Source organism: Chiloscyllium plagiosum, chromosome 28 (assembly GCF_004010195.1).
Source record: "Chiloscyllium plagiosum isolate BGI_BamShark_2017 chromosome 28, ASM401019v2, whole genome shotgun sequence".
NCBI classification, from domain to species: Eukaryota; Metazoa; Chordata; class Chondrichthyes; order Orectolobiformes; family Hemiscylliidae; genus Chiloscyllium; species Chiloscyllium plagiosum.
Genome location: NC_057737.1, coordinates 42,087,568 through 42,114,927, shown reverse-complemented (window position 1 = coordinate 42,114,927; position 27,360 = coordinate 42,087,568). Strand labels below are relative to the sequence as shown.

General features: G+C 44.2%; 1 protein-coding gene across 1 annotated transcript in view; it reads right to left on the bottom strand.

Annotated features, from left to right (window-relative positions):
* Positions 1 to 25,609, bottom strand: part of mmp28 (matrix metallopeptidase 28) — a 98,958-nt gene extending 73,349 nt beyond the window's left edge. Inside the window, exon 1 of the mRNA XM_043718782.1 lies at positions 25,207 to 25,609. Coding sequence (XP_043574717.1) covers positions 25,207 to 25,356 — 150 coding nt within the window. The 5' untranslated portion in view covers positions 25,357 to 25,609. The remainder of the gene's footprint in view (positions 1 to 25,206) is intronic.
* Positions 25,610 to 27,360: the final 1,751 nt, after the last annotated feature.

Here is a 27,360-nt window from a genome sequence, read left to right as displayed (position 1 = left end):
CCACAAGGGATGAACTCAGATGTCTCCAGTTTCCTCATTTCCCCTCCCCCCACCTTGTCTCAGTCAAATCCCTCGAACTCAGCACCGCCTTCCTAACCTGCAATCTTCTTCCTGACCTCTCCGCCTCCACCCCACTCCAGCCTATCACCCTCATCTTGGCCTCCTTTCACTCCCTCCTCCCTCCTCCCTCCTCCCCCAAGTCCCTCCTCCCTACCTTTTATCTTAGCCTGCTGGGCACACTTTCCTCATTCCTGAAGAAGGGCTTATGTCCGAAACGTCGATTCTCCTGCTCCTTGGATCCTGACTGACCTGCTGCGCTTTTCCAGCAACACATTTTCTACCCTATCTATGCCCCTCAGAACTTTATATATAACAACCATATCCCCCCCATCAGTCTCCTCTGCTTTCAGGAAAACCACTGCAGTCTCTCCAATCTTTCTTCATTACTGAAACTCTCCAGCCCAGACAACATCCTGGTAAATCCTCTGTGCACCCTCTCCAGTTCAGTCACATCCCTCCTATAATGTGGATTCCAGAATGGCGGCACGGTGGCACAGTGGTTAGCACTGCTGCCTCACAGCGCCAGAGACCCGGGTTCAATTCCCGCCTCAGGCGACTGACTGTGTGGAGTTTGCACGTTCTCCCCGTGTCTGCGTGGGTTTCCTCCGGGTGCTCCGGTTTCCTCCCACAGTCACAAAGATGTGCAGGGGCAGGTGAATTGGCCATGCTAAATTGCCCGTAGTGTTAGATAAGGGGTAAATTGGGCGTGACGGTGATGTAGGGGTATGGGTGGGTTTCGCTTCGGCGGGTCGGTGTGGACTTGTTGGGCCGAAGGGCCTGTTTCCACACTGTAATCTAATCTAATCTAATACAGAACAGCACACAATCCTCTAGCTGTGGCCTAACCAATGTTTTATACAGTTACAGCATAATATCCCTGCTCCTAAACTCTATGCCTCGGATAATATATCATACGCCTTCTAAAGCACTTGAATTGAATTTATTGTCACGTGTACCAAGGCACAGTGAAAAGCTTTGTCTTGGGAGCAATACAGGCAGATCACAGACGTAAGTAGCATAGATAGTAAATAATAGGTAAACCGCGGCAAAAGCAAAAACACAGGTACAGGCGAATGTTAAGAGTTTGAGAGTCCATTCAGTATTCTAACAAAAGTAGGGTAGAAACTGTTGCGAAACCGGCTGCTGTGTGTTTTCAGGCTTCTGTACCTTCTCCCCCTTGGTGGAGGTTGTAGAAAATCATTGCCAGGGTGGGATGGATCTTTGAGAATGCTGGCCACCTTCGCTTGACAGCGAGCCTGGTAGATGGATTCTATAGATAGGAGGTTGGTCTTTGTGATTGTCCAGGCCGAGTTCACCACTCTCTGTAACCGTCTCCGATCTTGAATGGTACAGTTGCCATACCAGGTAGTGATACATCCAGACAGAATGCTCTCGATAGCAGACCTATAAAAATTGGTAAGGGTATTCACCATCACGCCCAATTTCCTCCGCTGCCTGAGAAAGAAGAGACGTTGTTGGGCCTTTGTAACCAGTGCGTCCACATGAAGAGTCCAAGAAAGCTTGTTGTGGATGACCACTCCCAGGAGCTTGACACTCTCCACTCGTTCCACCTCTGTGCTGTTAATGTGTAGGGGGGGGCATGAGTAACATCCCGCCAAAAGTCAATAATGAGTTCCTGGGTTTTGACGGCATTGAGAGCTAGGTTGTTCTCAGTGCACCATTTTTACAGGTCTTCCACCTCTCGTCTGTATTTAGGGACTGGGGTACGTATACATCGAGTTTGGTGTTTCCCAGAGTCCAACCGTTCATCATGTATCCCCTTGCCTTGTTTGTTTTGCCCGAGTACATCACCTCACATTTATCCAGATCAAATTCCATTTACCACTGACCAGCCCGTCCATATCCTCGTATTTACCACAACACCAGTATTGGTATCACCACAAACTTACGGAAGAACCTGCCTATATTCAAGTCTAAGTCATCTGCATAAAACAGGAAAGGCAATGGTCCCAACCCTGACCCCTGTGGGACCTCACTGAACATAAGCTTCCAGTCAGAAAATCACTCCTTAACCATCACCCTCTGCTTCCAATTCTGGGTCCAATTCGCCAAGTTTCCTTGGATCTCATGGACTCTTACTTTTGGTTTCAGTCTCCCCCACAGGACCTTATCAAAAGCCTTGTTGAAGTCCAAGTGGTAGAGTTTATGGAGGAATACCTAAACCAGCCCCCACCAGGATAGAGGATTTATCAGATGTGAAGCTAAATGAATCACCTTACATTCATTGTTCTAAGAGGTCTTGTGTCACAGTGGTAGTATCCTTATATTTGGTGGAGATCCCACTTGCTCCAGAGTTGTGTAATAAAGCTCTGAACAGGTAGATTAGAAATTCTCTACATCATTATTCTTCCAATTTACCCCTCTTTCTGCTTAGGGACAATCCTAAAAGCAATGCTCTAAGACCTTATTTAACCCAGTTATCCATTCCTACTGGCCTTCACAATCGAGTATGATCTCACACAAGCCTTAAACACTCAACTTTCAACCTGGGCAGAGATCCATATCATAAACCCCTGTCCAAAGCTTGCTAACTATATTAAGATACATGGGCGGCAGACATTATTTAATTCAAAACACTTATTAAGAATGATAGCTGGAACACTGGATTGCAAGGACAAATGTAGACATGTGTTGTTATGCATTCTGTAAACAAATGAACTCACAAGAAAGAAAGTTACCTCTAGTTTCATACTGCACAATCTGGCTTCAGATTCATTTCTCAAACCTGACTGAAAGTTACCTTCCCTAGCCCCGAAACCAACTGTAACATCTATATAGTTTCCCTGCCTGACATCATTGAACTGAATCAAGCCTGGTAACCAATCCATCGTCTTCTGATCCATTCCCCTCAATTGCTCGTGCTATGGCTTTTTCACTCACAGGAAAATTGAGCCTTTTTTCAAATGAAATCTGAAATAAGTTTATCTAAAGTGCTAAGCTAGTGGAGCATAGTGTGTCATATTGGGCATTGGTTATCATTCACTGGTGGGTAATGGTTGGGCCATTTCATTGCCATAGAACTTCCTTTCTGTGCTGAGACTGAGAACCTGTCTAATTATCAGCGATACAGGATAGACCACCATAGAGTCCTAATAACAAAAGACACTTGTCTTACATAACAATGTATAGTTTATTGCATGCTGACAATAGGTACATTTAATATTAACTAGGTAGGAATAATTATAACTATCAAGAGCCAGGTATGTCACTTCTGTCCCTACTGGGAACTCATAAAAGTCGAGTGGTTTTGTCTTATTTCCTACTCCTGACAGTGTATTACACTGAAGACTTTTGACACTAGATTTCCCAGGATGCATTTGTTTGGCATTCTCAGGTTGGATGGAGCTAACATTGGGTCTTGTGGAACCATTATCCTCATCAACACATTGGAGAAGGTACACATTTCTCCCTGTATACCAGACTGTTATTAACTTCATCATGGGCCTGCCATTACCACAACACCCCCAACTCAGTGATATCTGTTTGGGAGTTTATTCTCTTATTAACTTTAAATATTTGGACAATATGGGATTCTACCCTTCCAAAACAAAGAACATGTCTTACAAACTGGAATCGAATCCAATCTGGATTTGTTTGTTTATATATAGAAAATAATCATACTTCAATGAGCCATTGGGAAAATTATAGCCCGTGGATTTTAGAAATATCTGTGCTTTACTGATCAAAGACGTTATAAGTTAAACAACCATTAGGGAGATAATTGGCTAAACTCCGGTAATATCTGACATGTTCCTGAATGAATATGAGATTTGTGATCAGAAGAACTGGAACCATGTTCCAAATTAACACGTGAGACATGATCACACACTGATGAAGGTTATCGTGACTGTTCTGTAGCATCAGCCCTGGAGCAACGTTAGCTCCACTGGTTCACCAATGACCTTTAGGACAGGAAACCTCCCAATTGCATTTAGTCTGAGCCTAAGAGGGAATTGAGTCTCTCATCAATACAGCTGTCACTTGACTTCCTTCTATATGGTCAACCTATTGCTGTATCATCCCACTATAAACACATAGGGATTGAGGAGCAATGCAAGGAGGAGAGACAACTAATGGGGAAAGGTGACCGAAATAAAAGATTAAATAATTTACACTTCATTTCATGCATAAAAGACGTGAGAACTTGTTCTCAGTATAGAGAGAGCTAGTGTATTGTAAGTTATCTAAAAAGAATCAAAGCTATACCATTCAGAAGTTGTACAAAAATGCATCCTGGGAAATCTAGTGTCAAAAGTCTTCAGTGTAATACACTATCAGGAGTAGGAAATAAATCAAAGCTGGGTTTTGGTTTTAAACTTGTGCAGGTTAGAAGAGGAAGAAACGGTAGTGGCCAAATGGCACGCTAAGTCTTGATTTCACCACTCGGTTGTGTTACGCTGGAGAGCAAGACTATATGGTGCATCCCAGCTGCTGTTCCCTCAGTTAGATTCACACGGTGTAGCTTTCTACTCAAACCACAACTGATGAGTCCACCTTCATCTTACAAAGACCCACAAAACAATGCTACCATTGAAACAAACCACGTCTGCGTTTGTATATCACCCACTGCAGGAAACAGTGCTCAGAGGAGCAGCTACACTGCGATAACTGAACATGGCATGCTGAAACTATGGAATTAGCATTAGCTTTATTGTCACATGTACTGAAATGAGGACAAATTTACAAGTCACAACTTATGGCGCCATCTTAGGTACCTAGGTGCAGAATCTTGAGTACAAGTTCATCGAAAAGAAAATTAGAAAAATAAAGAAATAAAAAGTCCAGCCTTACAGACTGTAGGAATAAATTAGAACACTGAACAAAATGGCTTGTGTTTGTGTTTAGGAGGGTGCCACACAGCTAAGGTGAGAGCAGTCAATATCAATAAACAGCAGAGAGGTGGGAAAGGTTGTGATAGAGAGAAAGGTTGGAGGTCAAGACTGAGGGAAGAATCATATTGCAGCAACAGAAATTGCTGGAAAAGCTCAGCAGGTCTGGCAGGATCTGTGGAGATAAATCAGAGTTAACATTTCAGGTCCGGTGACTCTTCTTCAGAACATTTTAGGTTACTAGGTTTGGACCCATTAAAATGTCTGTATTGAATGACATTTATTGAATTAATGATTAAAGTATTTACATCTAACCAGGGTATTATGCATGTACAGCAAGCTGGTCTATTTGAAAGTTATATATAAGGCATGGAGGCAATGTCATTACAGAGCTGTACAATCACAAATCTTACATCAGAGAGTTATTGAGTGTGTGTATACCACTTCTATTTTTAGCCCTGGCTGAATGGATGCTTTGTTTTGATCAACTAAGATCAGAATCGCATGCCAAAAATGTCTTTTCACCACAAACAATTAAATGAAGGAATTTTTCCCAAAGAAGTGCATTCGTGATGAATCATTGTGATGGACATTTCAGTTCTACGGGGTAATGCTTTCTCCTCTGAGGCAGACCTTGTGGGTTCAAATCTCTGCACAGAGGCGTGCATTTATAATCCAGGCTGACACTTCAATGCGGTACTGAGAGAGTGCTGCTCTTACTGAAATGGCACCTTCTAGTTGGGAAGTTAAACACTGTGATGTTTCCTGCAGTCTCCAGTTACTGTGGGTCAAGAGTTTTGTAAACAAAATGTTACAGTCCAACACTGGAGGCTGCCTCTGATCCTTTACCACTATTCAAAGCAGCAAAGTGTCTCAACCTATATTTATCCAGCGATCAACCTCACCAGTGGGAAGGTTAGGGAGATCCTGGAAGTGCATATCTAGATGGGATCGAGGAAGTTAGAGATCTCAATGTTCCAATATACCGATCACAAAGAAGTGATACCACAATTTAGCAAGGCCATCAGAAAAAGAGCACATCAAGAACTTGGCTTCAGTTCTAGAGGGAAGAATTGAAAAGTCGGGGGCTTGTACTGAAACAGTACCAATCCTTGGTTCGACCGTTCTTATGAATACTGTGTGCTGTTCTTGTCACCATATTATAGAGTGGGCTATGGAGGCACTGGGCAGAATGAAGGGAAGATTTGCCAGGGTGATACCAGTAATTTGTGGGACCATTCATCAGGAAAAGATCAACAAGCTGGGTGTATTTTTAAAAAAAGACTGATGAATGATCTGGCAGAAGTAATTAAAATCCTGAACGTTTTTGATGGGGTGAATATGGATAATAACTCCTCTTGTGAACAACTGCAGAACCAGAGGCAGATATTAAGAACACCTCTAGAAAGTTCTTTAATGAAAGAGCAGAGCGAATGGGGAATTCACTACACCTGGACTTTACGCAATGAAGGGGCAATGCTCCGAAAGCTCTTAAGTTCAAATAAACCTGTTGGGCTATAACCTGGTGTTGTCTGACGACTGAACTCATGACAGGGGAAGAGGTTGAAGTGGATACAGTGCTGAAGGGGAAAGTGGAAAAGTAGTTGTGGGAGGAGAGAATAGACGGTTTTGACAGAACACCTCAAAGTTACCTCATTGGCATCTTCTGAGGTTACGCAAGGGATCATATAATTATCAAATTGTAGTGATTGGAACGAGGTCAGCCAAGCGGATCGCATAGAATATGAGCTCCCTGATTGGACCAGATCAACAGCCTCAATCAGGGAGCCCTGGCTGACAGATATAGACAGGAGTGTCAGAGAGACTGACATTCCGAGAGCTGGCTCTGAGCTAGCTGGGCCAGTGTCGCGTAAATAAAGGGTGACTTGGTGACAGGAAACCAGCCTTTGTGGAGATTTTTCACAAACTTTATTTCTTTTTATGAATGGAGGTTTAATGCGTGCTAGGACCATGACTTTTTCTTTTTGTTATTTAAAAAAGACTGTGGCCTGAAAAGGGAAAAATGGTTTTAGAAACCAGTATTTGAAGGAGTGGTTGCAGTTTCAAAAGCAAAGTAACCTGACACCTATCAAAACAAGCAGCAGGAATTAAAACCTGAGCTGTGGCCATCTCGAGCTGAAAGGTTCTGTATTCAGATGGAGTTTGGAGTTGAGGAGATATCGATTGGTCATGGATCAGTGACCAATAAGCAGGACCTTTCTGCCTGACAACAGCTATGCAATTTCTTCGGGGGGGGGGGGAACGGAGCAACTTGGAGCTGGAAACACGTCACAGAAAGAGAGAGAGTGAGAGCAAGAGCGTGTGTGTGTGAGAGAGAGTGGGTGAGTGAGAGAAAGGGAGCGCGAGAGAGAATGAGTGAGTGAGAGCGAGAGAGAGAGTGAGTGAGAGAGTAAAAGCAAGAGAGAGTATGAGTGAGAGAGAATGAACGAGTGAGAGAGAGTGAGAGTAAGAGAGAGAGAGAGAGAGTGAGAGAGCACGAGTGAAAGTGAGAGAGCAAGAGAAAGTGAGAGTGAGAGAGCAAGAGAGAGTGAGTGAAAATGAGAGCGCGAGAACGAGTGAGAGAGAGAACGAGAGAGAGGAAAAGAAGTGTGCAGAGGTTTTCCCAGACCAGAAGTTGCCTGTTCTCTGCAGTCAAAAACTCAGTTTAAACTTGAATAGTTTTCCTCTCTGTGAACTCTGACATTTGTCTGATTTATCATATCCTTTTCCAGGTGAATCAGTCACTCTGTATGTACAAAGCAATGGAAGCTTCCAGAGAAAGACATCTGAACATCAAGAATCGAAGAAAGGTCATCTCAACATCGGAATTGGGAAGGAAGGACCACGGAACTGACTTACCAGCTTTTTTACCACCATCTATAATCTGTTTTTCCTGTTTGTTTGTGTGTGTGAGTGAGTGAGTGAAAGGGGGGGGGGGGGTTTATAAGGGGATTTGTGCTTTAGTTAGTTATGTTATATTGTCAATAGTTTATATCTGTTTACTTGTAACTATAACCAAATTAATTACAATACATAATAATTATTTAGTACAGAAACCTGATTTGTGCTTTCTATCAGCCTTGGTCCAAAAGTCCAGTAAGTTGGGGTACTGTGCATACCTTGAAAAAACGTTAACATTTGGTATGACTGAGAATAACAGGGCTTGATGAATAACGTGCTACCCCATGGGGGCTGTAACACGTGTAAGAGAGAATGTTAATAAGGAACGGAATCTTTCTGGGGTAGGTGGGACCTCTACAAGCAGGATGGTCTTCATCTAAACCAGAAGGGTACCAATATCCTGGGGGGGAAATTTGCTAAAGCTATTAAGGTGGATTTAAACTAATACAGCAGGGGGATGGGAACCAAAATTGTAGGACAGGTACAGAAGAGGATGAGAGGAGGGAGTTCCCAAATCAAGTTTCTGACACTGGCAAGTGAGAACCTGGTTTGAAGTGTGTGTACTTCAACGCGAGGAGCATCCGAAATAAAGTGGGTGAACGGGCAGCGTGGGTTGGTACCTGGAACTTCGGTGTTGTGGCCATTAACATGGACAGAACAGGGACAGGAATGGCTATTGCAGATTCCGGGATTCAGATGTTTCAGTAAGAACAGAGGAGATGGTAAAAGAGGGGGAGGTGTGGCATTGTTGATCAGGGACAATATTACAGTTGTAGAAAGGATGTTTGGGGACTCGTTAACTACTGGGATCACTACAGTACGAGTACTATAGATGGGTCAGTTTTTGTCCAGTGTGTGCAGGAGGGCTTCCTGACACACTATGTAGACAGGCCAACAAGGGGTGAAGCCACTTTAGATTTCGTACTGGGTAACGAGCCTGGCCAGGTGTTAGATTTGGAAGTAGGTGAGCACTTTGGAGACAGCGATCACAATCCTGTCAGGTTTACTTTAGTGATGGAAAGGGATAGGTGTACTCCATCGAACAAGAGCTACAGCTGGGGGAAGGGAAATTATGTTGCAATTAGGAAAGATTTAGGAAGCATAGAATGGGGAAGGAAACTGCAGGGGATGAGCACATTAAAAATGTGGAGCTTATTCAAGGAAAAGCTCCTGTGTGTCCTGGTTAAGTATGTACCTGTCAGGCAGGGAGGAAGATATAGAACGCGTGAGCCGTGGTTTACTAAGGAAGTGGAATCCCTGGTCAAGAAGAAGAAGGCGGCTTAAGTTAGGACAAAATGTGAAAACTCATTTAGGGCGCTTGAGGGTTACAAGGAAGTCAGGAAAGACCTAAAAAGAGAGCTCAGAAGAGCCAGGAGGGGACATGAGAAGTTGTTGGCGGATAGGATCAGGGTTAACCCTAAGGCCATAGGTATGTCAGGAATAGAAGAATGATGTGAGTTAAATTAAGGCCAATCAAGGATAATAGTGGGAAGTTGTGTGTGGAGTCAGAGGAGATAGGGGAAGCACTAAATAAATATTTTTCGACAGTGTTCACTATAGAAAATGAAAATGTTGGCGAGGAAGATACAGAGATACAGGCTACTAGACTAGAAGAGATTGAGGTTCACAAGGAAGAGGTATTAGAAATCCTGCGAGTGTGAAAATAGATAAGCCCCTGGGCGGGATGGGATTTATCCTAGGATCCTCTGGGAAGCCAGGGAGGAGATTGCCGAGTCTTTGGCATTGATCTTTAAATCATCATTGTCTACAGGAATAGTGCCAAAAGACTGAAGGATTGCAAATGTGGTTCCCCTGTTCAAGAAGGGGAGTAGAGACAATCCTGGTAATTACAGACCAGTGAGCCTTACTTCAGTTGTTGGTAAAGTGTTGGAAAAGGTTATAAGAGATAGGATTTATAACCATCTAGAAAAGAATAATCTGATCAGGGATAGTCAGCACGGTTTTGTGAAGGGTAGGTTGTGCCCAACAAACCTTATTGAGTTCTTTGAGAAGGTGACCAAACAGGTAGATGAGAGTAAACCGGTTGATGTGGTGTATACGGATTTCAGCAAGGCGTTCAATAAGATTCCCCACAGTAGGCTATTGAACAAAATGCGGAGGAATGGGATTGTGGGAGACATAGCAGTTTGGATCAGTAATTGGCTTGCTGAAAGAAAACAGAGGGTTGTAGTTGATGGAACATATTCATTTTGCTGTCCAGTTACTAGCGGCATACTGCAAGGATTGGTGTTGGGTTTGCAGAGAGACATAGATAGGATGCAGAGCTGGGCTGAGAGGTGGCAAATGGAGTTTAATATGGACAAGTGTGAGGTGATACACTTTGGCTGGAGTAATCAGAATGAAAAGTACTGGGCTAATGGTAGGATTCTTGGGAGTGCAGATGAGCAGAGAGATCTCGGTGTCCATGTACACAGATCCCTGAAAGTTGCCATCCAGATTGACAGGGTTGTTAAGAAGGCATACAGTATTTTGACCTTTATTAATAGAGTTCCGGAACCAGGAGGTTATGCTGCAGCTGTACAAAACTCTGGTACGGCCACATTTGGAGTATTGTGTACAGTTCTGGTCACTGCATTATAAGAAGGATGTGGAAACTTTGGAAAGGGTGCAGAGGAGGGTGCAGAGGAGATTCACTAGGATGTTGCCTGGTATGGAGGGAAGGTCTTACGAGGAAAGGCTGAGGGACTTGAGGCTGTTTTCGTTAGACAAAAGAAGGTTGAGAGGTGACTTAATAAAGACATATAAGATAATCAGAGGGTTAGATAGGGTGGACAGGGAGAGCCTTTTTCCAAGTATGGGGACAGCAAACACAAGGGGACACAACTTTAAAGTGAGGGGAGATAGGTATAAGATAGATGTCAGAGGTAGTTTATTTACTCAGAGAGTAGTAAGGGTATGGAATGCTTTGCCTGCAACGGTAGTAGATTCGCCAACTTTAAGTGCATTTAAGTCGTCATTGGACAGGCATATGGACGTACATGGAATAGTGTAGGTGGGATGGGCTTCAGATTAGTATGTCAGGTCAGCGCAACATTGAGGGCCGAAGGGCCTGTACTGCGCTGTAATGTTCTATGTTCTATTTTCTCCAGTACAAATATAGCAGACAAAATACAGAGCTACCATAGAATGATGCGTTTCCAATTGCCATATCAATCCTTGCTATTACTTCTTCGAATGAAATGAACACTTTGTGATGAATGATGGGTGACTGTATGCAATGGACTCCTGGTGGAGATTGGACAAACTGATTTCACTCTGACTGCTCACAGCCAATAGATAAAGCAAGAAACTCATCTTCTGAGGGAAGGCCATAATCAATCCAAAGCAGTCTACCTGGTGGTACGACCGGCACGTGGTGCAAGTAGTCACTGAAACAATCTGGAAGGGATGATACAGGACCCCAAAGAAAACTCGCAGCTATATCCATCATGTGACTGACTGACTGCCTGACACATTCCCCATTCCCAAAATAGACAATCTCAAACCAGGAACAGATTTCCAGCGAAACCTTCAGTTCATGGCAAATATTGGAACTGTACCAGTCAGTCAATGAAAACAGATTAAGGGACAGAATATAAGAAACAGTTGTTGAAATGAGAAGGACAGTGCCTCCTTTTTCAAAAGAATTGAGGATGGCACGTGGTTCAGTGGTTAGCACTGCTGCTTCACAGCGCCATGGGACCTAGGTTCAATTCCAGCCTTGGGCGACTGTTTGTGTGGAGTTTACACATTCTCCCTGTGGCTGTGTGGGTTTCCTCCCACTGTGCAGATTAGATGGATTGGCCATGCTAAGTTGCCCACAGTGTTCAGGCTAGGTGGGTTAGCCATGGAAAATGCAGGGTCACAGGGATGGGGTGGATGGTCAGGGAGGAATAGTGTTTGGAGGGTTTTGATGGGCTGAATGGCCTGCTTCCACACTGTAGGGATTCTATGACTTTACTCCCCACATTTTAAGTTCCAAAGGGTACTTAATGATTCATCAAAAAATAAACCAGGTGGCTGAATTGTATGGGCATTTATTTAACAGAAAGCAAGAACTTTGTCTCACTAGTCCATAAACAATGTGTAGGTTCCACACAGCAGCCTCCCCTTTCATCAATCAGCCTAACATTCTAATCTCCTCTCATTCATATGGTCATGTAGCATCTCCTTAACTATGTCTTACAGCGAAAGTCCTCTTTAAAGGTGTCATGGTGGCAGAAACATAGAAGATAGGAGCAGGAGGAGGCCATTCGGCCCTTCAAGTCTGCTCTAACATTCATCATGATCATGGCTGATCATCCAACTTAACAGCCTAATCCTGCTTTCTCTCCATAACCTTTGAGCCCATTCACCCCAAGTGCTATATCTAGCCGCCCCTTGAATGTTTTGGCATCAATTACTTCCTGTGATAATGAATTCCACAGGCTCACCACTCTATGGGTGAAGGAATGTCTCCTCATCTCCGTCCAAAATGGAGAATCCTCAGACTGTGACACACCCACCTTTGGGAACATCCTCCCTGCATCTACCCTGTCTAGTCCTGTTACACTTTTATAAGTCTCTATGAGATCCCTCCTCACTCGTCTGATCTCCAGAGAAAACATCCTGTCAATCTCTCCTGATACGTCAGTCCCGCTATCCCCAGAATCAGCCTGGGAAACCTTCCCTGCACTCCCTCCAGAGCAAGAGCATCCTTCCTCAGAAGAGGAAACCAAAACTGCACACAATATTCTAGGTATGGCCTCACCAGGTCCCTATATAACTGCATACCATTTGGACAACATCCCATTTGCCTTCTTTACCACCTCCTGCACCTGCATGCTTACCTTCAGCACCTGGTGCACAGGGACACCCAGGTCCCACTGCACACTCCCCTCTCCCAAAGTACAGACATCCAGGTAGTAATCTGCCTTCTTGTTTTTGCTTAGAAGAGAAACTTATTCCCTTTCTACTACAAACCTGCTGCTTTAAGATCAAAACTGTACTGTGCTTCTGATGTTGCTCAGCATATGCCCTGATACGGCATTCATGCATTCCCTCTCACATTCCTTCTCTATTAGGCTTTGAGTGTCAGTTGTGGATAAAAGAAACTTTTTGTTCACCACAGAAGTGATTTCTTTGAGCTCAGGCCAATGAATCAATAGCAGAACAAAAGTTTCTTCGAAGCAAACCAAAGAATGAAGTATTGCATATGCTACACTTTTCCATATCCATAACATTTACCACACATTGGAAACATCACAGCCTCCTGCCTTACAAAGATTATTTTTCCATTTTAGACAGTACAATTTCCAAAACTGCAATACTTTCCACGCTTCCTTCATGGTGGTAAAATAGAAAGAATGCCATGTCCCAAACCTAATTAATGCAATTACGATAATACTTTGTCAAATTTAGCAGATGGGAAGATTGGGTGCAGCAGAGTCACCAGCAGATGCTGAAGGAACAGAGAGTTGCAGCATGTCAATGGAACATTATGTGTTTGAAAACATAAATCCTGAAATGTAAGGAATGGTTCTTTGCACCGAATATTGGCAACTGGAGTTGGAAGGTGTATATACATCAGGACGGGAGTATTCCATTCAGATCCTCCAGCCTCGTTTCATATTCAATCTCATTCCCACTGCTGATCCCCCCCACCATCAACATCCTGGGAGTTATCATTGACCAGAAAGGGAAGTGAACTTGCTATATAGATACGATGGCTAATACAGCAGGTCAGAGTCAGAGAGTTATACCGTGCAGAAACAGATGTTTCTGTCCAATATGTCCATGCCGACCAGATATCCTAAATTAACTTAGTCCTATTTGCCAGTATTTGGCCCATATCCCTCTAAACCCTTCCTATTCACATACCCATCCAAATGCCTTTTAAATGTTACAATTGTACCAGCCTCCACCACTTCCTCTGGCAGCTCGTTCCATACACGTTCCAACCTCTGGCTGACTTTTTAAGTATGGTCCCTGAGGTTATGTAAGGGAAGGTGGCCATCAATTTTACACAAAAAAATCGCCCACAGGCTTTGAGGCAAATCTGTTTTAATGGCGGACGCAGGATTGTTACCAGTGAGAGATCAGGACAGAACCCCGACTGCTCTCTGAAATACTAGCATGGCTTCTTCTTCTGAGGACAGATGACACCAGCGCCGTACTAACGTCATCTCCTGAACGGTCTAGATCCACATGCAATCAGAGATCTCAGAAAACAAGACAAAGCAATGAAGCCTTTCACCTTGAGCCTGAGTTCAAATCCAGCTCTGCCTTAAAGAATGAGCATCTCTCTCTGCACCTTCACTGTCAGAATCCAATGTGAATGAAGTGGGAATCAGACTCCAGCAAACAAACATGGGCAACACCTTTCACAGCAGCACCTTTCACAGCAGCACCTTTCACAGCAGCACCTTTCACAGCAGCACGTAGACAGAGCTAGGGAGCTCTCCATCTTGTTGATAAATAGCACAGCACAGGGTTCCACTGCACAAAATCACCCACATTTAGTATTTAATTTGGAAATATTTCATTTAGTAGGAAGTATAAAATATATTCTCTGAATGAGACCACTGGTAACCTCTCAACTGGTAAAACAATCCTCTGGTTTATAGTTATAGGTTCAGTGCATTGTAGTATAGGAGTTGGGTGTCATGTTGTGGCTGTGCAGGACTTTGGTTAGGCCACATTTGGAACACTGCATTCAATTCTGGTCTGCCTATTATAGAAAAGATATGGTTGACTCAGTGGTTAGCACTGCTGCCTCACAGCACCAGGGTCCCAGGTTTGATTCCAGCCTCAGGCAACTGTCTGTGTGGAGTTTGCACATTCTGTGTGCGTTTCCTCCCACAGTCCAAAGATGTGCAGGTCAGATAAATTGCCCATAGGTTAGGTGTGTTAGTCAGAGGGAAATGGTCTGGGTGGGTTACTCTTTGGAGGGTCGGTGTGAACTTGTTGGGCTAAAAACAATGACTGCAGATGCTGGAAACCAGATTCTGGATTAGTGGTGCTGGAAGAGCAAAGTTTGGAACTAGGGTGAGGTGGGGGAAGGGGAAATGAGGAAACTGTTGAAATCCACATTGATGCAAAAAAGGCCTGTTTCCACACTGTAGGGAATCTAATCTTTATTTCAAATGGTTCAGAAAAGATTTACAAAGACACTGCCAGGGTTGGAAGGTTTGAGTTCTGGGAGAGATTGAACAGGCTGTTTTCCCTGGAGTGTCAGAGGCTGAGGGGTGACCTTAAAGAGGTTTATACAATCATGAGGAACATGGATAGGGTAAATAGACATGGTCTTTTTCCCCAGGGTAGGGGAGTCCAAAACCAGAGGGTTTAAGGTGAGATGGGAAAGATTTAAAAGGGACCTTTCTCATGCAGAGGGTGGAGCAAGCTGCAAGTGGTGGAGGCTGGTACGATCACAACATTTAAAAGGCATCTGGATGGGTATATGAAGAGGAAGGGTTTGGAGGGATATGGGCCAAGTGCTGGCAAATGGGACTAAATTAATTTAGGATATCTGATCGGCATGGACAAGTTGGACTGAAGGGTCTGTTCCCATACTGTATAACCTTATAACTATGACTGGGTTCTGGGGTTGTAAGCTGTCGGGCAGAGAGCGAGCCGAATTTCTGACAAACTGCGAGGCCTCTCTAAATCCTTGTGGTTTGTTATGCTGTTGGCAGGCAGGGTGGAATGGATTGATGTCTGTGACCTCTGCGGGAATGAAAGCCTGTGAGGCGGTAGGTGTTTTTGTTTCGCCCAGAAACCTTGCCGTTTCATCAGCTCCTTCACCACTCCTGCTCCCCACACCTCCGACCAACCGCATCCACCTCGTTACGTGAAGAACCAAAGACTATCCCGCCCAAAAACAAAAACTGACCATTTTTCAAGACTCCACTCCCACCTCCCTCCACACTAACAGCTGCTGTGACCTCCAATTTCTCACTCTGGAGCCTTGTGAACAATCCAGGTATAAAATATTGGAAGTGTTTGGGGAACATCATGCCAGAAGGAGTAAGAGGAGATCGGGAAGAGGAAGATGCTGGGACCACCTTTCTGCCAGAGCTGTACGTGCTCCCTGTAGGGGCATCCCCACAGCACTCTGGGCTTTACACACTCCAGCTTCAGACTGCACTATTGAGGAAAGGCAGGTAGGTATCACCAGCAACACCATCAGGGGGACTGTCAATGCTGTCATCCTAAGGGAGGGCCGAGGACAAAATCGGAGTCACTTCCCCCTGGCCTGTGCCTGAGCAATTCTCAGTGCCCTGACACATCCACACACATACAGACATAAACACTCTCTCTCTCTCTCTCACTCACACACACACACACACTCTCACATGCAAGCCCCTTTGAACTATGGTAGACACAATGACAGCAGTCTGGATTTCGTGCTGTTTGTGTGGCAATGGAAAGGCAGACAGTGGCAATCAGATATGCAAGTCCCATTTACATTTCCAATGACCCCGACCTCTCCCACAGTCATTGAACTTCTTGTATCCAGCTCCTGAGGGGTTGAAGGCTTGTGTTAGTCTGCATATCTACTTACTGCCTCTGTCTCTCTAAGAAGGCATTGAAAGGCCTTCTGGTAGAAACACCATCTTGCCCCATCTCGTCCCAAGGACTACATGCCAGCAGTGTAGGGCTGGTTGCTCCCATTCTTGCAAGTTACCCACAATTCATGCCCTCTCGATGCCGCATGTGGGTGGGTGGTGATGGAAAATAATTTAAAGGTACTGTGCACTCAAAGGGGGTGCAACATAAATGACAATTTGGGGGAACATCGGTCTCTGCCAGGTTGCCCCATTCCTCTTTCTTTCCTAAGTTGCAGTGCAGAGAGAGGCCATTCAACCCATCGAGTCCACACACGACCCTCCGAAAAACATCCCACCCAGACCAAACTAAGCCCTCCATCTCACATTTCCCATGGCTAACCCGCCTAGCCTGCACACCATTGGGCAATTTAGCATGGCCAATTCACCTGACCTGCACATCTTTGGACTGTGGGAGGAAACCAGATCACTCGGAGGAAACCCACGCAGACACGGGGAAAAATCACAAACTCCACACAGACTAGGATCGAACCCAGGTCCTTGGCGCTGTGAGGCAGTTGTGTTAACCACTGAGCCACCATGTCACCCACTGTCAGATTCAATTCTTCAGGATCCCCTGCATCTACAATGTACCTCCCCTTTAGAAGGCACAGGCTAACTTTAAGAAACAATGGGAAGTTACAATGTTGGTACATGCAGCCAGCAAACAGCGTTAGCTGTGTCCTGAAATGACAGGGAGTGGGCAGTGCCAACGTGCATGCTACCGCCATGTCAATGAATGGGCAGATTGCAACTTTTGTGCCTGCCTTGTCCACTTAGTACAGCCGCCCAGCTCTCCTGTTCTGGAACAAATAAAAACAAATTGCTGTAGAAATTCAACAGCTCTCGCAGCGTGTGTAGAGAGAGAATCCGAACTAACACTCAGAGTCCAATAACCCTTTTTTTTTAACTGATAGCAGCTACCCAAGTGGGTCTCTTGATCTGGATTCATGCTCAAAGGGAAATGGGAGGGAGATACCGTCTGTTCTTAATGAAGGCTGCAACTTCTGAGGGAGTATCTGATCAGGCAACCACACATTTTGTTTTGTTAAAAATCAAATAGACATCCGCCTGACAAGACAATTAATATTTTATCAAACTAATGTGGAAGAATTGCTTCTTTTGTAGTCACCATTCATGTGATAGAAAACCAGCCTGAGTTTTCTCAATCCACGTCTAGGCCGTATGTTTCTCAGGACTCTCAACATTTACCACTCCTGTTATATACCCTATATTGAAGACTCTAGTCCCTCTCCTTTGTATAACTGCTAAGCGTGTGATCATGTTTATTTTGTTTCAGAGATGTGTAAAGTTTGGGTAAATGAAATGTCAAAACTCATGGCTGCACTTGATGGATGCTCTTTGCTTCTGTGACATCAAATTTCTTGAGTATAAGCTTGACTAGTCAGTAGTCATTCCTGATTAAGGGCTTTTGCCCGAAGCGTCGATTTTCCTGCTCCTCGGATGCTGCCTGACCTGCTGTGCTTTTCCAGCACCACTCTGATTTCCAGCATCTGCAGTAGCCACTTCTGCCTAGCCAGTTAACCAGTCATTACAAGTGCACTAGTCCTTACACCGGGTGGACAGAAAATCACTCACCCACGTCCCGCGAGTGAATGAGAAAAAAAAACCCATAGAAGTGGAAAGACTCAGCAGCTTCAGTGGCAAAGTCTGTTTTTCTTAGATTTCCACAAATACTATCTAATCCAGTTCTGTCTGTATTTATTCCGAACTGCCTGCAGCATTAATGTGAATTTTGTTCTTCCTTTCATTCAAAACTAAACCAGTGTTTTCAAAACTTAGAAAATGCTGCACCCCGTTTTGCATGTTTGGAAGTTTCAGTAAGCCGGTGCTCGAAGGGTTAAGTGCTAGCTAGTGGTGTCTAGGTAAGAACATGTCCTAATGCAGCAACCTCAGTGCTGCCCTCTGATGGCTTCACTGCCAACTGCTAGCAGCTGAAACGTGCAGGCAAGTCGCCAATGGTACAAGTGAACTGCATTGAAAGCATGGTCACCTACACAACACAATCACCTCTGTCAAAGATGCACCAGTTTTTTTAAAAAAATATTTATTAAAGTCACCATAAATAATCCACAACACATTTGGTAGCAGGAACACACTGGAGGATGCAGAGATGTTGCTTGATTAGTCATCCAGGGGTCTAATATTCCAGTGAGTTCAAATCCCAGCATAACAGTCTGAGAATTGGAGTTCATTTCTAAAAGCCTGCTGTTTAGAATTAGTGGCCATGACCTTTTTCTTCTCTCCCATCCTCTCAGAAAATCTGGCGTCCTGGTCAAGTCTGGACTATATGTGAGTCACATCCCACATTGAGATGATGGACTGCCCTTTGAAGAAGTCAAATGAATGACTGAAATTGGTAGTAAAGGAAAATCAGAGCGTGAAAGCTCCAGGCACGATTGTGGAGTTAAGTCGACGATGGTATTGAATTGGGTGCAGCTGACTCGAGGGAGCACATAGCCAGATCCTGCTCCCAAATCAAGAACAGAAATTTGCTGCAGAAACTCAACAGATTTGTGGGGAGAACTAAAGAAGGGTCACATTGGACCCGAAGCGTTAACTCTGCTTTCTCTGCACAGATGCCGAGTTTCCCCAGCAGTTTTAGAGTTCCAGTATCCACAGTTCGTTGTTTTAAGATATAATTCCTGCTCATAGCTGACATGGTCTTGAGTGAAGGACACCACCTTCCTCAGCAGCAGCTGAGGATGCAAAGCCAACGTGAATCTGTTCCTTTGTTCAAAAATATTCTACAACTGCCCACTGTAAATGCTTCTCTTAGTGAACCCAGCAGCATTCACATGCAGATTAACTAGTGTTGCAGTAATATGATCGTGGTATCATAATGGAGTTAATATAGGTTTATTCACTTTGAGCTTATTTCCCATACTCAACTCTGAGAAAGAGGCATGTTCAATTTTCCCAGAAGTCATTTGATTAGGAAGCACAGAAAAAGGGCCAATTAAAAGCACGAGGATTGATAATTGTTTGTGCATTTTTAGCAATGTTTGATAGTTCTCTCCTTTCACAGCCTCACCTACCTCATTACCAGTCAGTTCTCAGCCCCATGTCAGTTTATACTGGCAGAAAACTGCAGCAACCACAAAACACACACATATTCAGAGAGAATGATACAGTTGCGTTGTGCACTATTTCAATCTTGGCATTCTTGTTAGTATATCCAGTTCTACCACAGGGTGGTTAGATCCCACAGGGCTTCCTACTGGTGGAGGAAAACAGCACTTGAAACCCACTGTGGGCAAAGACAACACTTTATCACATCAAAACCACTTCTCTTGGTAAATGGAAGAACTCCACTTCAGGAGAAATGGTCTGTGCATATTCTGAACCACGGAATCCTTACAGAGTGGGAATAGGTCATTGTGTCCACACCAACTCTTTGAACAGTAACCCACCCAGACCCATTCCCCTACTCTATTACTCCACATTTACCCCTGACTACTACACCTAACCTACACATCCCTCTACACCATGTTAACTAGCCAATGCACCTAACCTGCACATCTTTGGATTGTGGTGGAAACCAGAGGGAACCCATGCAGACATGGGGAGAACTTGCAAACTCCATACAGATAGTCACCCAAGGCTGGAATCGAACCCGGGTCCCTGGAGCTGTGAGGCAGTAGCGCTAACCACTGAGCCACCACACTGCCCCTATTGGTGGAGGAAAACAGCACTTAAAACCTACTGTGTACAAAGACAACACTTTACACCGTCGAAACCACTTTTCTTGGTAAATGGGAGAACTCCATTTCAGGAGAAATGGACTGCGCATAGTCTGAAGGTGGTGTTTTCAGAAAAAAAACTGAATAGTAATCAAACTGGAAACAATTGAGAACACAGCAAAATCTTCCCTGTCAAATTCTGGTCTGCCTGTTATAGGGAAAAAATATTGTGAAACTTGAAAGTGTTCGGAAACAATTTACAGGGATGTTGCCAGGGTTTGGAGGGTTTGAGCTATAGGGAGAGGCTGAATAGGCCGGGGCTGTTTTCCCTGGAGCAGCAGAGGCTGAAGGTGACCTTCTAGAGGTTTGTAAAATGATGAGGGGCATGGACAGGGTAAATAGCCAAGGCCTTTTCCCCAGGGTGAGCGAGTCCAAAACCAGAAGGCATAGGTTTTGGGTGAGAGGGGAAAGATTTGAAAGGGACCTGTGGGGCAACTTTGTCATGCAGAGGGTGGTGTGTGTATGGAATGAACTGCCAGAGGAAGTGGTGGAGGCTGGTACAATTACAGCATTTAAAAGGCATATGGATGGGTATATGAATAGGAAGGGTTTAGCGGGATATGGGCTAAATGCTGTCGAATGGGACGAGATTAATTTAGGATAACTGGTTGTCATGGACGAGTTGGACCGAAGGGTCTGTTTCCATGCTGCACCGCTCTATAACTATGACTCTAAATCAAATATTGTCTTGTCTCCAACTGGCTGACACATCTAACAGGGCCAAGGTCCCAAGTAGCCACCATTCACATGGGGGGGGGGGGGTCACAACGGGACAACATTTGTAAAACACTGGTGTACTGACTGTTGTGATGTGAGAAACTAGCAATCAATTTGCGCAAGACAAGCTCCCACAAGCAATGTGTGTGTTGCAGTGAGGCTGAATGATTGAGAAATAATGGCGTGGATTCGGGACAACTGGGAGATCCCAGACCAAGTTCTTGGAATCTGGCTTGGAACAGCTCAAAGCACAATCCTAGGAAGTGAATCTGAAACCTCCCACTTGGTATAACTCAGCCACTCGCTGTATATACTTAACACAAAACCAGAAAGAACTGCAGATGCTGGAAATCTGAAACAAAAACAGAAATTGCTGGGAAATCTCAATAGGTCTTGCAGCATCTGTGGAGAGAAATCAGAGATAACGTTCTGGGTCCAGTGACTCTTCCTCAGAACCTGCTGAGATTTTCCAGCAATGTTTGTTTTTGTTTCAATGCCTTACTCACTGGCCTTAGTTTTTCTACTTCTCACATTCTTCAAGCTTTCAGCATTATTACTGAAAGGACTAACACATTGCTGAAACGTTTTCCTTTTGCACGTATCAGAACACATTCAAGGATACCAAATTTCAAGCAATGACAACAGTTTGTGCTACAGGAAGAAAGGATGATGGTTGTTTGTCAAGTCGACGCCCATTGGCCAGGATGATGCCATGTATCTCTGGTTTTACACAGCAGGAAGCCAATGAAAAAAATAATTTATATTAATGTTAGATTTTGTCACGTACTCAAGTATATAACATCACCACACACAGTGCCAGCTTAGGTACAAAGCAGTAAAAGAAACAAACTTAAAGAGTTGAGCATTACCTTCATAGAATAAGTAGATAAATAGAGAAATAAGGTAATGGTTAACATTAAAGTACTTCTTAATATAGACTAGAAAAATAAAGGAATAAAGTTGAAAGCTCAACAGTCTTTGATGAACTCTCTGCTTCAGTTATATTTGAGGTGTTCTAGGGCACAGAGTCGAGAGTGTGGTGCTAGAAAAGCACAGCAGGTCAAGCAGCATCCGAGGAGCAGAGGAGTCATCGGTTTGGGCGTAAGCTCTTCGACTCTCCTGCTCCTCAGATGCTGCCTGACCTGCTGTGCTTAACCAGCGCCACACTTTTTAATCTGATCTGCAGCATCTGCAGTTCTCACTTTCTCCTAGAGCACAGACTCAAACAAACTGGGAGGAAGCTACTGTACCTGGTCACATGGAGGTGGGTTTTAAACAGGACCTGGTGGAAATGAGGGTGTGGATCAGCTGCCAGAAAATGTCTGCACCTCCTGGTGATTGCACAGAGACTAACTCACCACCGGCAGTGGCACAGAGCTGCTCTGAATCATTAAGTTGCCATTTGTAGACAGATTGGGGTTCTACTGGGGTCTTCCAGCCAGTGGCTTGTTGGCATTCAGGCCTGAGGTGGGGTGAGGCGTGGTGGAGGTGGTGACAAGGCCTCCTACACTCACTCATTCCACCACTAGCAGCAGCAGAAGCATCCCCTCCACAGGCCTAGGCTGGTTGCCATAGCTACATAACTCCTCAAATTAAAGATTGAGACTTCCTCAAACACTTCAAGATGGAGGCTGCCACAGGACTCCCCTCCTCAATTGAACAGCACTTCCAGAGACTACCTTTGAACTGGAAGATCTCATAAGCTGTCAATGAGTTGGGTGAGGAATGTAAATCGGGATTTGAAAATGGTCCTGTACTGCCATTATTCTTAAAGGAGACAGGATTCCATCCATTGTGAGGCAGTTATGCCGCCATCTTTTCACGTACTCAATCCTTTCTTGCCCTTTTGTCCCTCTGGCTCTCTGTTCACTTAACCTGCTTAACATCTTGCTGCTCTGTTGAGAGCTCAGCAATCTAAAACATCAACTTAGTTTCTCTACCCTTAACTTGCTGAGTGTTTGCCACCATTTTCTGTTTAGTTGTACGATTATTTCTTCTCCTAACTGCAGTCAATGCAAAACACTAATTCTTCCTCTTCCAAACCTACACATGACAATACACACATACTATGACTGACTTACGATACGACAACTGCAAGAGTAACAAAGGATAGTCATAGTTTGGATCTACACATCAGAATTTCACCGTAGGGAGGTTAATGCTGACTGGAGTGATGAGCTTATGTATACAAAACAAATCACTGGTTGTCAAGTGAGTTACAAAACAGTAATAATACAAGAAAGTTTTCCAGACAATATTAAACCACAAGAACCAAGCTCTGGTTTTTTCTGAAGATCAGCAGAACAGCGAGATGGAATGATTGTCAAATATTTATAATCCTTTGCACTGAACATGTTTTTGTTTAAGTGACTTTGTGCAATTTTCATGCCGATGATGTGATGGGAGCAAAAAGGCAATTTTCTAATGGAGGGTCTTACCCAAAGCACTAAATCCCATGTCACTGCTTTTTCAATGTTGACTCACCCATTCCATAATCCCAGCGTTTTCTGTTCCTGCATCTTTCAGACATTCCCTTGACTAACCAGTGCAACAACTGGCCAGATATCAGACATACTGATAAAGCAATGATTAACACAGAGTAACTGATCATACTCATTACATGGGTTTACTCAAACGCCATATCCCCACCCCAAAAAAAACTGTCAATACTGTTTGAGTCTGTGTTGTGGTACTAGCAGTGAACTGCATTTGTGTGGCTGGTTGTCCTACATTGACTGGAGGATGCAAACCATGTTGATTCTGCTTTTCCTACAGTGAAGGAGCTGAAGTCGAACATTTACTGCCACCTTTCCAGAATGACTGAGGTGTATTTAAATCGATGGTATTTAGGGGAACAAGCTGGAGAGAAATTTAGGTAGTTGGTGTTATGCTTTGGGGGATAAGTGTAATCTCCTCTGCCTTTTGTTGAATATGATCATGGCTGATCGCCTATCTCAATGTTATCATAGAATGCCTACAGTGTGGAAGCAGGCCTCTCAGTGGGGGTGAGGTGGGGTCTCTCAGTGGGGGTGAGGTGGGGGCTCTCAGTGGGGTTGAGGTGGGGCGCTGCAAATGAAATGGACTGGCTCCTGCCACAACAGGAGCAAACAAGCTGTGTCACTGTGGGAAAATGGGAACAAAGGAGGAGGCCATTCAGCCCTTCGAGCCCATTTCACAATGCAACTAGATCACAGCTGAACAAAAAGATAAGTAAAGGACTGTGGGCGTAAGAATAGGGTGCGACAGATTTGGAAGGCAGTTATACTGCATGTTGTGATGTGAAACTGGTGCACATTAGGTTACGCAGTCATGTGTGCTTACTTTATTAAATAATATAAATGATCTGCCTGACCTGCTGAGTATTTTCAGTACATTGTTTTAAAATATAGACATTTACAGTATTTTTGCTTTTGTCTTTGGTGTTCCATTGCACCGTTGACCAGGAACAGGATCCCTCATCCAGCATCCCCTCCCAAGGCCAGGCCAGGCATAACACACGCCTCCCCCGGTCATAGCAAACCCATCTCTGTGCAGATACCAGAGTCTGCTCAAAAAACAAACATGCACATTTTCAAACTTTCCAAAATATCACAGCATTATTCCACACCCAGCAAGTACCCTGCAACACAGTGAGACTAACTGAGTTTACAACGTGCAGAGAGCTGACAATGGGATAATGATCCTCTCGCTGTAAGAATCAATTGTTCATCAGTAACTCCTGGTGGAGGAGTGAGGACCTAGGAACTGGTTGCAGCTCCTCAAGACCTTCAGCCCTCGGTGATATTGATACTGAACAGTATCATTTCACCAGAGGATGGAAGAGAATGGGAGATTTGAGGTGAGTTGGGGATACATGAAACTCAGTTAAGGTCCCAAGTAGATTCACTGCCGACTAGAAGTAAAAATAATTCCTCAGTTGGGTACTCAACGGAGACCGTGATCATAACAGGGTATTACAATAGAGGCAAGTCCCTGAACAGAACTGGAAAAGAGTCCTTAGTATACAGCTAACTGTCATCAAACATACAGGAACAGTACAACCAGAGAGGTACATTATCACATGCAATCCTACAGATCAATCCTCGGTTATACAGAGCCCCTTCCCCCATAAATAGATTCCGTCTTCCTACAAAGAGAAGTAGGTTTGTACACAGAAGATCGGCTCTCTGCAGCCCAGCTACGACAGAAAGAGGGGGACGTTTCTGTTTGCAAGACAAGAGTTCAGTCAGTCAGTCACGATGCTAAAACATCACTGACCCTAGAAGCTGGAACCTGCCTCCCATAGAGACCCGATCGGATTCGGATTCAGCCCAGTGAGAGGATACATACCACGGTTGCCTGCAGCCGCACAGGTTCGCTCGCTGTAACCCTCTCGGGTCCCTGTTCCAGGGGGGCACACGGACTCCAGGGAATGAGGAGGAGAACAGCACTCAGCACTTTCAAGGGTGAGGGGCGCCGGGGCGAATGTTGCAAAGTCATTATGCGCCCCCGACCTCAGAAATAGAAGTCCGTTCACAGGAGTGGGTTGTTTTGTAACCGGGTGAGTTGTTCAAGTGAAATCTGGGCAGGCATTTTGGAAAGGGCGCAACTGCCTGGGAGGAGAACCCGACTTTTCTTCCCTCAACTACATCAGAGTCAGGTCAGAGCTCCCTGTTCTCTCTTCAGCAGCCAGGAGCTTGACTTTACAAGCAGCCAGAATGCTAAGGGGCGTGTGTGTGTGTTTTGGCTGCGGAGGAACAGTCATCAGAAAGAATATGAACCAACAGCAGTTATTAGCACCACCCAGCCAGCTAACGGGGACCACAAGTCACCGCCCAGTCCGCTTTTAAACTGGCAATACTTTGGTGATTGTGCAGGGCGTGACTACAGGATTTGGACTGTACTTATACTGCACCTTGTGAGGTGAGACTGGTGCATGTCTGGGTTATGTATCATATTTATGCTCATAATTTTTGTAAGACTAGTGATTCCAAAATCCTGGCAGAAAGCATTCTGACGCACCACATTAGACCAAATCTTAAATTGCGTGAAAGTATTAGAAGTTCCATCCCTCCAACTTTACAATTGCCTGAGATTTTTGCACCTTTCCACGCCTCATATACACGCCCCAGGTCTGCCACGCACTTGGCAGTGGCATCTTCAGCCTTCATTTACATATATTTAAAAAAAGGAAGAGAGGAGCTAAAATGAGAATTGATCGCTTAGAGGGTGAGAATGGGAATTTACTGTTTAATTCATTCATGAGATGGAGCTAGCACTGGCTGGGTCAGCATTTGTTACCCAGATGACAGTTAAGAGTCAGCCACGTGGGAGCACAGTCAGGCCAACTAAGAACATTAGATAAGCTTTACCCAACTATTGACAAGTTTCAGGACTATTAGAATCTAATTCCAAATAACTATTGATTTCAAATTCGACTATCTGCACTGGTAGGATTCAAACCCAGGATGTTACTTTAATCTCTAATTTAATAGTCTAGCAATAACACCAAGCATGAATTGGCTCCTGCAATTAAAAATAATTGCAAACACACCAAAGACAAAAGCTTTGTAAAGGTAGATTGCAACAAACATAGCAGGAGAGAAGAAAGTTCAAGAATAGTTGAACAGCAAGAGGCAAAACTTGCAAGGAGAGCAGAGCATAAAAGTAGGGAAGTTATTCTACAACTGGACAGGATGCACCTGGACTACTACATTGTTTTGGTCTTCTTGGCAATGAAAATAAGTCATATGAAACTTCAATGAGTTATTTCTGGGATGTCAGGCTTGTCAGATGAGTCGGATGAGAAAAGATTAAGCCTATGGGCATCAGAGTTTAAAGGAATGAGAGTTGACTGGTTTGAAAAACAAGGGCTTGATAGGGAACACAATGATAAGATGTTCCCCCTCTGGGGCAAATCTACAACCAGTGAATGCAATCTGAAGAGAAAAATATCTAATATTTAACACAGGAAAATTCCTTTAGGCTTTAGCTTAAAATATTCATCCAGACAACAGTTGAAATTGGGTTCATGAATATATTCAAAACTGTTAGCTTTTTAAAAGGAATCTACAGGAGAACCAAGGGTTGTGTAAGACAGGTAGGCAGAAGGGATAAGGCTTCAATAGACCAAATGATCGACTATGATCACAATGACTATAACAGAATAGATCAATACCCATTTAATGTTAGGTGATGTTAAGGAAAACCCTTTAGTCAGGATACCAAAGTTAATTCTCTGCCATTGCCGTTTTGCTTTCTACCCCCCCCCCCCACACACAGCCACAATAGAATATTAAAGAGGACTCTTCTGGCAATGTAGTACACCCTCAGTATCGCACTAACTGACAACCTCTATCTTATCCGGAAGCTTCTGCTATGGGACTTAAGGTAATAACTGACTCCAAGGCAATTTTGCTATCAAACATCAAGTTAATTACTTCTGTAGTGCTCAATTGGTGCAGGCCCCTGTCCCATGTGATCATTATCATATCCCACCCGCTC